This window comes from Argiope bruennichi, chromosome X2, assembly GCF_947563725.1.
Source record: "Argiope bruennichi chromosome X2, qqArgBrue1.1, whole genome shotgun sequence".
In the NCBI taxonomy this organism is placed as follows: domain Eukaryota; kingdom Metazoa; phylum Arthropoda; class Arachnida; order Araneae; family Araneidae; genus Argiope; species Argiope bruennichi.
In genome coordinates this window covers 28,205,058-28,219,915 of record NC_079163.1, presented here as the reverse complement: position 1 = coordinate 28,219,915, position 14,858 = coordinate 28,205,058, and the positions used below count along the sequence as shown (strand labels likewise).

Genomic DNA, 14,858 nt, shown 5'->3' with positions numbered 1-14,858 from the left:
TTTACATCAAATTTGTATATTTCTACCAAATTTTGGACAAAAACTATTCACAGGAAGTTTGTCTGTCGGGCTGTTCGAATGTAAGTTAAAACAATAATTACAAAACGGAGAGAGCTAAATGGATAAAATTTGGTACACAGACTTAACATCCATATTATAGGCACCTGCAAAATTTTTAGCCAAATCCAACTAGGGGGTGAATTTCTATCGATTTGTATTTTCAAAAACATGTAAATGTGCTAATTCAAAAACGCAATAACTTACATTTATCAAATTTTGTGTGTGATTTTTTAACTAAAATTGTGTCAAAATTTGATTTCAATAGGTTGTGAAAAAACGCGTCTAAAACATCAAAATTTTTTTTGGATACTATTAACTGCATGCCAGGAATTAATAAAAAAAACCTCATGAAAGTTCATATTATAAATTCAGTAAAAAATGCTAAATCTACGCAAAAAATAATTCATAGCTATTGTACGTCAGTGAAATACATTGCGTTCTCTGTCTTACCCAAGGTTCTCACTTTTTGAGGATGGGGGGGGGATAACATTTCCATTAGAGAATATGCGAGAAAGTTGTGGGACAACCACCCCAGTTGGTTTTATTTTTTAGTGATTTTGAAATAATTATAATTTTGTCATATAATTAAAAAATAATAGATGCAGAAAACATTTATAAAACTTACGAAATAAAAACTGCATGCATTTTTTTTTCCATGATAAGAGCAACTAATTATTTGCCACCATAAAAGTTGAATTTAAAATTATTGTTCTGCTTTAAAATTAATTAAAATTTTAAAATTAAAAATTTTAACTCTCATTCATAAAACATACGAATGATCAACTACTTTATGGATAAGAATAATTAATACTTCAATAAAAATATTTGGATACAGTTACTTTAATTTTAATAATTTAAATAACTTTATTAATGTACCACGTTTTTAAAATGGGCTAGAATTATAAAATAATTTCTCGTAACCCCATACAGATTTTTAACCTAATACATATTGCCCTGAAAATGTGTAATTATGAATTTTAAGAATTCGCAATCACATCTTACCAGTGAGCTAAATTCGACAGCAGAATTTGTATCGAACAGACGTCAGAGTTTATATTGCAATGCCATGCAGTTCTTAACTATGTTTAAAGTTTCAAATCTCCAGCTTAACAGAAGTTAGTTAGAATCGATTGCAAAATTTGGGCCGAATATGCAAACAAATAGATAAGAAAGAATTATAAAAAACATGCTACCATGCAGAATCGTACGGTGGCTACCAAAATCTAAAGCAGAAACACTACTAACCATGCTACTTCACCAATGTACAGTAGTACTAACTTACTAATATACAAACTGTGTCGAATTTCGAAGATTATTTTCTCGAAAGTGGCTTAGGGGACGCTTTAATATTTTAATGAGTGAACATCCTAATGGTGTACAACTAATGTAGTAAATCTCACCCCAAGGTAAATTTCCCATGCCGTCCCCTAACTTTGTTAAACTCAAATGGATCCATATTAAAACAAAAACAAAAAACAAAATGTCCTTCGCAGATTAAATGGTTACATGCCTGCACTCGCCTCGACCTCAGACATATAACCAATGTACACCCTATCATATATTGAAAGGGTGTGCACACTTCTTATGATAATTGTAATCAAGACTGTGTCGCAAGAATATCTATTTGAAGTATCTTTTGCCATCTAAATAAGATGATTCTTATGCTTTTTGTTTCTTTTACATGTTTCCCAGATGAATTTTACAAATATCCAAGATTAAATATTGATGATCTTAGACAACAGAAATTTAGAACCCTTTTTCCCTTTCTCGACATTCAAAACTGTTTCTAACTGATTTTAATTTAATCTCTATATCAGCTTTTAAATAAAAATATTGTGATAAACTGAAGTAACAAAACATTTAATAGTAATTCATTTTCATGAGAGTTGGATTAAGTATCTCACATATAAAAACTCAAGCATAAAATTTTAAAACAGTTTTAAACTTATTGATATAAAATTACAAATATTTTTAACACTATCGAAATTTTTTAATAGAAAATTTTTGAAGGTTGTTGACTAGGCAGACAGTCAGATAACTTCTAAACGATAAATGCTACACAAATCTCAAAGCATGAAAAAAAAAACTTTAGAATAATATTTTTCAATTTAAATTGTGCTTAATTTTAATTTGAATAAGCTCTTAAATTGGTTCTTGGTTGAGCTTTGGTTAAGCAAAATAAAAACTCAAAATTAAGCTTTCCTGAAAATACCACAAGACAAATCTCAAGATCTCTAAGATTCAAAAAGTTACGAAGCACCCTAAGCAGTTCCTACTTTGCCTCCTTGACAATCCTAGTCTATGAATGCTGAATTAACTCTGTGGAGAGATGCATGCTTTAATGGATAGGTTTGAATCATGTTTTATTGTACGTGGTTATTATATTTTATACACGAAGAAAAACTTTCCTTTTTATTTCATAAGATTAAAGAATTCTTCACGAGACTGAAAACTCTGTAAATTAAACCGCGTTGCGAATTCTTTGAAACTTCTTGGAACTAGAATGTTCTCAGAAATGCAATAACGAATATCTTGAAAACAGGAATAAAATTTTTTGAAAAAATAAGATTATTTTTTTAAAAAGTAATTGAAACTTTCCTTTCCTTGAAGATGGCTTTTGTATAAGCCAATTCTTTTCCGCATGGCATATTCCCATTTTCAAAAAAGATTTATAAGTGCACACAAAAGTATCAAAGTAACCGTTTTATTGCAGTGAAAATTTTTTACTTTATTGGTTTAGGCCTGACAGAATTCGCATTTACCTCTTCTGCATTATCTGCACTGAAAAATGACATGAAAATAATCTTAAATTCCATTCAATATATGAGACTTTCCCATTTTCCGCCTTTATTAGCTTTCATGTGGGTGGAGTAAACGACATAAATTTTTCTTTTTACTTAAGCAAATGTCCATTGAATCCTATATGAGGCTTTTATGGTTTTCCAGAGCATTCGAAATTCATCTTATCTAAATCAATATGATAACAGGAAATTGAACAGATAGTATTTACTGTCATTTCAAATAGCTCTTCATTCCCCAGGCGGACAAACAAAATAATTCTATGTAACTATTCAAAGAGATTTATTTTAGTTGAGAAGAAACAATGGAAAAGAATATCATTTATTCTACTAATGAAATCATCTAAAACTGGATCACAATTTTTCATTTATCCTTTTGTATTTTCGATAAAATAAAATGCAGTAATATTAAATTACAAAAAATAATAATACATAATACATCTGGCAGATTCTACATAAAAAAGACTCATTAGTTTCAAATATATTCCTGTTGGTTTAGTATATGCTCTCCGGGCCGATTTCCATGAGCTTCCATAAAAACATATTTGTCAAATTGTAATATCAATAGTTCAAGAAATATATATATATATATATATATATATATATATATATATATAAGCATTATTTTGTTTGAAGCAGAAGGCAGGTTTGAAGACATTGAAGATACTTTTGATTTCGTGACGTCGTTTTATTTAATCTTGAAGAAGCAAGCATTATTTACAAGCAGGCGCGGACAAGGTACGTCCGCCACAGGGCGGCACAAAAGCAGAAGTGAGGAAGAAGAGCGAAATAAATTATCCTTCGTCTTATATAACATGAGATATGGAAAGGGAAAATATTTTTTTTCCAGTACTAATATATTATTAAGATTCTGATAGGGATTTCTGACGCATGTCACTCACAAGTAAGGGAAATACAGAGATCTTTTAAAAAGAATGTGTCTCGTCAGCGGTATTTTGTCTCTTCACGCGGAGTGTGAGAAAGTTAGGCTTTTAGCCGATTCAGCAATTTTACAAATCTCTCTTGAATTAATTAAGTAGAGAAAGTCGAATTGGATCACGAAATAAGAGAATATTTTAGAATGAAGTTACTATGGGCAAAATTAAGATAAAACCTTGGAAATTAATTAAATTGAAATTAAATTAAAATTAGTGCATGAAAAAAATTATCAGCGTTCATGAAATGCATTAGATACAACAGATATATTTGCAAAGCGCCTCTCTCTATAAAAACTTCAATGTGAGGAAGTTACGATAGTAATTAGAAAATAATAAGAAAGTGTTTTAGTATCTATTCATAAATTTCCTTATTGTCTTCTTTTATTATATAATGCATATTATCTTTATTATATAATAATCTTATTGTTTCTTAATACCGTCTTGTGTTTTAACATGACCTTTTCTGTTTGCAAATAATATTAAAATTTAACTTTCCCTTTTGATAAATACAGGTTATCAAAAATTATGGAAACATCGCAAACGAATACAAAAATCTTTATTAATAAGGTATAGAATCACCTTTGTCATGTAATAGGGCTTGTATTTAACTCGAAATCGAATCATACATATGCTAAATAGTGTTTAGAGAAATATTGTACCATTCATCATGAAAATATCGTGAAAGTTCCGGAGGGATGCCGGAGGGGGGTATCGATTCCAAATTGAAAGCATTAAAATAGACCATAACAAATCGATTATATTGAGGTCGGAGATCTGTGCAGGCCAAGATATGTTTACTTCATTCGTACCTTCACTTCATTCTATGATTGGACAAGTCCTGCTGGAGGAATATGAGCATTATCATCCTGAAAAATTTCATATCCTACAGGAAACAAAGGAATGGAATCCACCTCCATGTCTGACAGTTGGAAGGAGACAGTCACGATCATATGCTTTTGCAGGTGTCCAAACGTGCATCCATCCTGTTGTGGGGAATGCTATATTTATGAAGGGGCCTCTTAGCTGTAATTACTGACACTGTGGATTGAGCTCCGTAGCCACTTCGGCTGTCGTCCCCCCCCCTTCTTTTTCGACATTACAACCCGCTTCAATATCAGTCAGTCTTTTGTACTCAACTTCTCCTTCCGTCCACTATTTTATTTTGCCGAACTTATCTATCCACGCTGTGTATACTGTGCCGTGACTTTAGACACCGTACTTCTAGAAACGACTAAAAGCTGGAATGTTTCAATCACAGTGGCTCCAGCTAGTCGAGCTCCGACAATTTGGCATCTTTGAAATTCTGTGAGCTCTGACATTTTATGCTTTTGTCAAAAATCCAAGACATATATACAACTTCGCTAAGGCTACTTGATACTATCAAGATATATACTTTTTATATTAAAAAAAACTGATAGCGAGGATTATATTTTAACTCTCACAAGGCTCATTTTTTTTTCTTAAATGTCACTTTTATCCACAACTGTTTCCTTTTTTCCCCCTTGTAACCACCTGTATGTTACTGTGAAAACCCGATATCAGACGGGTGTCGATATTCGCTGTTGAATGTCATCATTCTCAAAGTCGATTGATGTAGATCCAAAACATCTGTTGGATATCATTATTTTTCTTTCACACCAGCAACAACAGAATGCAACATTCAGAATGCATTGATGATGAATATTAAATAAAAATGTTTTTATTATGTTAGATAAAAACTGCAACTTTTAAAGTCATACTTTATCATTAAAACGTATTATGGTATATATCAAAACAGGAAAAATTTTAAATAACAGCACAAGTAAATTGGCTATTGAATGGAAAATAGTACATTCTAAATGAGAAAACGTGAGCTAGAACAAAGATTAAAAGATTAATGTTATAAATCTTATTTATTGCTACAATTTCAAATTGTTACGCTCCCCACTCTGGTTGTGTTTTCTGAGCTTTGTCTTCACCTCCCACTAAAGATTATCTGTATCTTTCGGCAAACTTCGGTGATGGTTTGAATGTATAAAAATATGACCAAATATTCGGTCTTACCTATCTGGTATATATCGACATTCACCGCAAAATCTTGACATTCTCTCATTTCATTCTCTCTTATTATGAAACTTCTTGCAACTATAATACTGTAATGAAAGAAAGCTATTGTATCGTACATAGTATGAGATGCTTCTACTGCTGCAAGGAAAAATATTGTGTCCGTTAAAAGATTAAAAATAAACAACTTTTAACTTTATAAAAATAGAGAAATAAATTTTCTTTTAGAAAAAAAAAAAATTGTAATTGATGTATTCTCAGAAATTCCATCTAAGGAAATAGTGGAAATTTCGATGATCAAAATGGGTATTTAGAAAGATTCGGTGAAGACCTTTACATACTAATATATAAAAGATCAATAAAAAGAATAATTCAACTAAAAACTTTTGAAAAACAAGATTTCTGAAGTTTGGGTATGTTAAATAAAGAATATTTTAAGTGTGCCTTTGGTGATAGAGACACTAATTATGAATGTCTAGAAAGAAAATTTCATAAATATATAATAGTATAAAATATAAAAATATACTATTTCTGAAGAAAATTCCAAATACAGGTCTTGCCTGAAGAAATAAAATGTAAAATAATTATTGAAATGTAGCACCTTAGCTTAAGATTAATTGCCGTTACTTCCAGATTAGAAAATTCACCCCATATGTTTAACAAAGTTAATATAAAAGTACATAATATATTTAGTTAAAAAAAAGGCCTTAATTTTAATTGCTGCTGTAATCCTTTCACAAAAGAGACGTGCTTTGCCAGAGTACCATCAGAGAATAGGAACGCAGGCTAGAAGTGTATACATCATGCTTAATTCTTTTCGTGTTTGCGTTTTAAGCGTGATATCGGGGGGTTACAATAGAATGACTTTGAAAAGAAACTCTACAGAAATGTAAATGAGAAGTCAAAATGATAAATGCTTACGTTTCTGGCCAAAATATCGCATTGTGCGAGGAATCTGATTAATGGTCATTTCTACTGTTGATGAATGTGACCAGTCACGGAAAGGCTTACTTCATTGAGTGTGCTGCAATGGAATATATTTTATGACATGACACTGTGGTTTATGGAAGTCTGTAAAGTTGTGGCCGTAAAGTTAAAACTTGAATGGGATCTTTTGTTTAGATTATAATTTTTATGTTTTACTGGAGATTATTTTCAGAGCTTTATGTTCATCATACTTTCTTAAAATGCAAAAATAAATTATTTATTTTTGTGTGAATTCGAAAAACCATATATTTCAATAAGTAGGTGAGATTGAGTACCTTTTACATAATGTACGTGGTACATAAATTCGAATTATTATTGGCAATGCTCAGTAGTACTTAGAACAAACTTGTTTTTTTTTAACATTCCGGTATTTTTTATTAGTGCTAATATGAAATAGTTTCTTCTTTGTAAAAAGTAAAATTTTTGTGGAATAGTATTTTTTTTAATTTACTTATTTCAAGAATTGTTTGAGGGTTTTCGTTATATCCTAGTTTGCATTTAGTGAGTAAACCTACATGTTTTTTATAAGTTCGAACATAACATGTAAAAATTACTATGTGTCAGAACTATAAACTGTTATAATTTATACCATACATCACAGTTTGAAATGTATGATGTTAAAGTCTCGAATGGAGTAAATTAATTTTATCTGGAGAAAAATAATAATTAATTCATGACAAGGCAAGCTGCAAAATTTTCCTATAGAAAGCTAGAAAAGTCAAGTTTATTGAGGTCAACAGCTTTTAACCCCACAAATGTTAAAAATTTCTTTATAACCTCGAAGACGATATTTGAGATTTCTTCAGAATGAAGGTGGAATTAGTAAGATGCAGGATTAACAACAGTACAAATACAGTATAATTCAAGATAAAAGAGGGTGTGATAGAAGATAGAGATCTTGCGGAAGAAAGATCACCTAAAATCATGGAACACTTTGCGGTTTCTTTTATTTTTTTTTAACTTACCTATCTTATCCCGTTTGTGCATAATGAAAACTAAAAGTGAATAGATGTTACACAAAATAGGATGCCAATAATTAAAATAAAAACATAAATTGTTAGTTTTTAATTATATAAAGTAAAAAGTGATACAAGGCACAATAGTCTGTCCTATCACCTGAAACTACCATTATTCCATTATGGGAAACATTTGTTTTTCTTTAAATTAACTTAAACCAACATATCTGATATGAATAGTTTAAGCTGATACTATGATCACAATTAATATACTTTTAAATTATTTATTTAAGCTTAAGTAAGTAAAGTATTGTATTTAAGCTTATAAAACAACCATCTTAATTGTAATACAACCTAAACCAGAAAGCACTTTACGAAACAAATATTATATGATGTTCTCAAACTATAGAAAAATCAATTGTAAGGGAAAGGGAACTTTATATTATCACTAAAAATCCCCATATCTTATTACTAGACACCATTATGGATACAAATAATCAGTATTAATAAGAAGTGTTTTATAGCAGCATTCTTACAAAGAAATTCTTCATCGCAAGATCTTAGCTCGTAAAACATTCTTATATTATTATTTTCTAAGGAAGTTGCCTTCCTATCATGTTCCAATTTGAGTGATAAGAAACCTTTATGGATCTTTGTCACATTTATTAGAATACATAATGTCTTTCTGATACTGACAGCTTAGTTTTTTTTCCATCTCTTTGAGATATGCCATTTAATAGAAGCTGCAAAGAACTGATAAATTATGTCCACTTAAAATATCAATATTTTCTAACACATAAAGACAAAAAGTCATTCTAAAAATTCCTCATAATCTTTAAAGATTAAAAATAGTGTGAATATAATATTAATAGTTAAGGAATAATTAATGAGAGAGAGGCCTTTCTTTGTTTCGTCTTCTCTTTTTTAGCAGATAAAACAAGAAACTATATTCTACTGAAAGATTTCAAAGAAAATTTTCTGCAAATAAGAATAACTGGCATTCATAAACTAATAAATCAAATGATTCCTGGTATCATTTCTTTATTCCAGATTTAAAAAATCTAAGGTTTAGTATGTAAATGCTTGTGATAAATTAAATGGTATCAAAACACACTCTTTATTAAAGCCATGGTTGTTTCCGAAGTATTAAGGTGTACGTACACACTAGAAGATTTTTTTAAAATTTTAACTTTAAAATTCCAGTTTTTTCACATTATGTCATTAATATGTGTTTAAACTCATTTAAGTGAGAAAACACCATTACACTAATTATTAATTAATTAAATAATATTTAACGAGCTAATTAGCCTATTTTTTTAAACATGATATCTTAAATTCTGATTTGTACAGACACACAATTCTAGTTGGAAATTATGCCTAATATTAGTTTTCATGTTGTCTGCCTCAATCAAATTATAAAAATATATAGTTCTTTTCACCAATTTTTTCATCAGCGATGAATAGAAAAAGCGAGTTTTTTTCTGTAATTTTAACTTTTAAATAGCTGTTAAAAATTGATTTCTATAAATATAACTTTTATTGAGGCGCAAAACATCCACTGTTTCATACGGATTATTTTAATATATAAATAATTGTATTTGGCTAATTTCTTGTTGAGTTATGAGTGTTTGAATGAAGAAACATAGTGCAAAAATATCATTCTTCATAAAATGAGTTTAAAAAAAACCGAAACTAGAGTTTTTAGTGAAAGTAACTGAAGAAAAATAATTATAACTCGAGAAATATTCCGAATATTGACAACATCTTCGTATCGTTTGAAAGATAAAGGATCAGAGAACATTTTGAAGCAATAAAAAATATTCGATAATTTGAACAATTTTCGAAGTTTCAAGTGTGTACGTACATCTTGTTATTGTACGTACATATTGTTAATGTTATTGTTTTTATTGTTTATTTTGGATTAGATGTTGTTTTTACACTTTTATTGGAGTAGTCAAAAAGTGCGACATCGATATTTGAATGAATCTGTCCTTTCAGTCGTCCCTGAGTTTTGAAGATGCATATTTGTCTGTTAGTGAATATGATAATTCAAAATCTCATGAAACTAGGTGAAATTTGGGATATGGTTTTAATTCCCAAAGTGTATCAAATTTTGATCTAAATCGGTCAATAGACTGGTAGTCTGTTAAAAATGTCTCTTCGTACATTTCTGAATATTTTAATTCAACGGCGCTACACACTATATATATTTAAATATTACAATATGAGTTTTGCATTTTCATAGTACATTGTTAAATTTTGAACTAAATTTATGTCAATTGTCAATTTGTTTGCCAATCCATGTGTCTGAGCATAGTCATTTAAAAATGATAGAAGCCAGATAAATAATATTTGGTATAAAATCTTGACACTAAAATGTCAGATTTTCAAGAAATCGATTAATTTCAAAAGACTCCTCTCTATAAGAGAAAGCTAAACTCAAATACGCCGTATGATGTTTCTATTAGCTCAAGATGCCGTATAATATTGCTAATATATCTTTACAATATTGTATGGCATTGTAGAGTATCTAACAGCATCGTGGAAACATCGTAGAAAATCTTGGGTTAATAGAAGTAAATATTCAAAAAAGATTAGAAGATTTCTTAGAAGTCAATATTTTCTCCAAATTTAATTTTTTAACCCATCACAACCTGTAGATCGCTATGGCATAATAAAAGTTCATAGAGCTTCGTTCATTATTCATAATTCTTTATTAATCATATCCAGAAATTTTTAACTGAGATAATATTCATAGAAACGAAATGTTAGAGGATTTAGATTATCTTTTCTTCTGAAGCTTCATTTATTCTATTAGAGTATATAAAGAACTGTGATCAAAAGACTTCTGACTTTTAAGCACTGTTTATTGGTTTGACTTTTATTCGGTTGATTGCCTTATCGCGTGCTTAAGTGTTAAATAGTGGCTTTTTTTTTTCAGGTACTATATCTTTTATCGGCATGATGACTGGTGCTCTGATTTGGGGTATAATGGGCGACCGCGTTGGTCGAAGGCGGACTTTGTTGACAGCTCTAGCATGCAATGGTATCTTTGGTGTCATAGCAGCATTTATGCCTACATATTCACTGCTAATGCTAACTAGGTTCTGTAGTAGTGTTGGGTAAGTAGAAAATTTCTTAATATTCTTTAAAATATATAATACAAAAGAATATGGGAAATAAAGTATTTGCTAATGAGTACTCATCAAGATTAGTTGAATTTTCAATGCCAGAATTTAGTATTTAACCCTTTTAACGCGACTTTTTCAAGACAAAAATTTTTTAAACCTATGTAAAAATGGTTATTTCTACTATAATCTATGTAAAAGCAGGATTTATTTATCTAGTAGAGAATAATGTCTGGGCAGAAAGGCTTAAAACTGGATATAAAGTCTGTCCAAACAGAACATATAAATTCGAGCGTTTAAGCGTCAATCTACAAATTTCATTGTAATCACGCAGTGTAGCATTAGTTTGCACATTCAATTCTTTCATGAGGGCCACATCATTTTGTTACTGTTTTATGAATAGTAAAGTTAACTGGTTTTTTTTTTTTTTTTTTTTTTTTTTTTTTGCTTTTATACATTTTGAAAATGGAAAAACAAAGGATTTGTGATATATTTTGCTTAAATGTGGCAAAAGCAATTTACTGTGGAATTTTAAATTTTGGAACAAGCTTACAAAGAGAACCATTTTAGCCATACTAATGGTATAAATAATATCTTTGATTCGAATTGGGAAAAATAACCAACAAAAATTTTCCGAAAATTAAACGCTTTTCATATTTATGGGCTATCTTCAAGTTGAGGAAGTTCATGTTTTTGTTTACGCATATCATTATTTAAGTATTCATAAGACTGAGAAGAGTCAGAAAAAGTTTATTTTATGCAAATTCTACTCATAATCTGAAAGCATATGACCTTAAAGCAAAATCTAATTCTTGCCTCTTAACTGATGAGAAAAAAAAAATCGATCATCTCACAGCAACTCTAGAATTGTTGTATTGTTCAAATACGGATCAAAACTTTTTATAGTATGGCGCAACAGGTCGCAACTCTTCACTTTCGTCCTGTGGGCTTTCTTTTATTTCCATTTAAAATCTACTTTGAAACAATGGCGAAGAGAGGAGAAGATCTGCCATAAAATTTATACGCCAAGTGTCATTCCGAGATTAGGAAACACTTTGAATTGCGTTAAATTAACGTGATTTTGGCGTGTAAATTAACAAAATGATATGAAAATGGCTCTTTTTACTAATAACATTTGATTGTATTGATAAAAGACTTATTTCTAAATCAAATGACACATTTTGCCTGATATTAACATTTGTAAATTGTGAGTAATAAGGAATATTCAAATACTTTTTTCATGGAATGTACAGAAAACAATCTACATGAAAACTGCAAGAAAATGAAATATTAGTTAAAATTATCTTCACAACGTTTTTTGTGTTGTTGAAACGTTCTGTCAAGCTGAAAGCAAACCTTATTGATTTAAATCAATTCTGACTAAACAAATCGTTGTTTAAAACTGTTTTGTTACTATAATTAATAATATATATATATTTTTTAATTTTAATACTTTATTTTCTATATTAAGCACTGTTGACGATACATTTTTTCCCACTATCTTTCAGCATAGGAGGATCGCTACCTATTGTTTTCACCTACTACTCCGAATTCCTATTACGCAAAAATCGTGGAAGACATTTGAGCTTCCTACTTGTTTTTTGGGCTCTTGGTGGACTTTTCGTCGCGGTCCTTGCCTGGGGAATCATTCCGCGAAGTGGTAAGAGATACTAATTTTAATTCTTTAGCATTATTATAATCCTACCTTTTCATTATCAGACTATTTCTGCGAGTGCTAAGTTACAGATCTATCACTATCTATCTAATATATAATACTTTTTATGTCAACACTGTGTTTTATTCGCTTTGTGATTGGTAGAGAGCGTGTCACCTGACCGATGACATTTGAGGTTTGTTTTTCCAACATTGTTCGAAATATTTTATGAAAAAAAATTTTACGTTACACTTGATGATGGTATGGTGGCAAAAAAGGAAAAGTAAAGCATAAATTAATATCAGATTAATAGGAAATTGGGATTAAAAAAATTATTTGTTAACTCTACTTTTGTTACACGATTTGTGGCAACACTAATTATTAGTTTTCTGGTTTTTTTCACCCTTTTTTGAGTAACGGAAATTTTTCGTCCCTCGGCTAGCAATCATCGTCTGAATACCTAAGCAATGTATTTCAACCCTATATTGTTTTTATAAAAATAGTAATGGGCGATATCAGAGGAAGAAACAAACGGAAAGAAAAATTTAACGGTTTTAAGAAAGTTTTTATTTAAATTTGTTTGAATTTGTTAAATTTGTTTTTCATTTCATGTTTTAATTCTTCATTCCCGCCGAAAAAGTTAAGATTATGATGCGATTTTATCTCAATTTTAACTTATAAAAAGTACTTCTTTTTTTTTTAAATTTGGAATTAAGTTTTTTTATGACATTTTTAAAACAGTTTGTCTCCATTTACTTTTGTTGTTTGGAGAGTGGGAATCAATCCCTCAGGAAACTCCACTCACCTGAGGACATGCATGATTTTAAGAAACATTTAGGTTGGAGAGCGAAAGTCAGTAGGAGGTGAACGAAAAATCTGTTACATTACAGCTACCCACTTCATGTGCAACTTGATTTTCTTTGTAGACAAAACACTAATTCTATATATATATATATATATATATATATATATATATATATATATATATATATATATATATAAGTAAGCCGGATATCTTGTTAAAAATATTAGTATTAAGCTTTGTATTTTCATATGTTATTTGATGGTGTTTATTCCAAATTGAGCAAAATATACTCTCTACTATGATCATAAAACATTAATTAGAAAATAAGAGCATTAAAAGAAATCAGAGGAATCATTCCAGGAATATTCCCAAAATTTTTACTTAGTGATTATAAATGTATGAAAAATCGCATTATTATGCTCGTCAGGTTGGCCTATAAGAAATTTAGATAAACCACAAATAGCAAACTCATCCAAAATGGCGATTCAAAAACATATATGCTTCGAGAATTTTGAGTTTATTTATGAATCTTAATCAGAGTTTCGTAAACTGTAGATTAATATTGGAGTCACTATTCTTTATCCATCTATCGAAATTCTTCAACGTTTGTTTCAAGAACATAAAAGATTTCATTAAAATCTGCTTAATATTGTAAATGAAAATTTTCCTTATATTATTAATTAAAATTTCAGTTCCTTATTTACTCTCCAACTTTGGAATCGCGCCAAACTTTTTCTGGAAGAAATGGGGTCGCAAAATTTTTTATCATGTAAAAAAGTCACCAGTAGTTAAAGTTTTAGCACCCGTGACTAGAATAAACATAGCTCTTAATCACACTATGGAAGTCACTTGTTTTCAACCAGATCTTTGTTTCATGAACTACAATAATAATGACATGTTTACACTAAATTATTTATTAACATTTTCTTCGAACCATCTTACTGGGTAACTAACATTTTCTTCTAACTATGCTGCATTGGTATCAACATTTTCTTCAAATCATCCTATTATGCTTTTGACCATGCTCTTCATATCGTCAGCGGTTGATTTTCTAGTACTTAAAGCAATATTATCGTGTAAAAAAATAATTTTTCTTCCGTATAGATAAGAATTGATTATACTTTGCAGAAGAGAGAAAGTTAGCTGTTTTTTTCTGATCACGAATTGACAAAGCCAGACGTAAATAATAATAATAATAATAATAATAATAACGATTCCTGATATTGAGGAAAATTTTCCGATTAAGAAGACATTGTTGGAAAAAAATTCGTCAATTTTGCTCTAAGGCAATGTGTAAAGGTCTCAAGGAACTAAGCAATGGAGCTGTATCCTTTGAAACAGTGCCGACTCGTCAAGCTGGGAAAGAATTTTACCTTTGAGTAGACCACCAGTACTAGATATGATCATTCGAAATGTGTTTAAGAAAATTACCAATGAAGGTTTTTACTTTCTCGTATACGAAATATATATAAAGAGGAAGAATTATAAT

The 14,858-nt window shown here is 29.6% G+C and overlaps 1 protein-coding gene across 2 annotated transcripts in view; it reads left to right on the top strand.

Annotated features, from left to right (window-relative positions):
* Window positions 1-14,858, top strand: part of LOC129961107 (synaptic vesicle glycoprotein 2C-like) — a 98,695-nt gene that overhangs the window by 52,933 nt on the left and 30,904 nt on the right. For both annotated transcript variants that reach the window (XM_056074937.1, XM_056074938.1), the window contains exons 4-5: window positions 10,724-10,904; window positions 12,419-12,570. In XM_056074937.1, coding sequence (XP_055930912.1) covers window positions 10,724-10,904; window positions 12,419-12,570 — 333 coding nt within the window. The remainder of the gene's footprint in view (window positions 1-10,723; window positions 10,905-12,418; window positions 12,571-14,858) is intronic.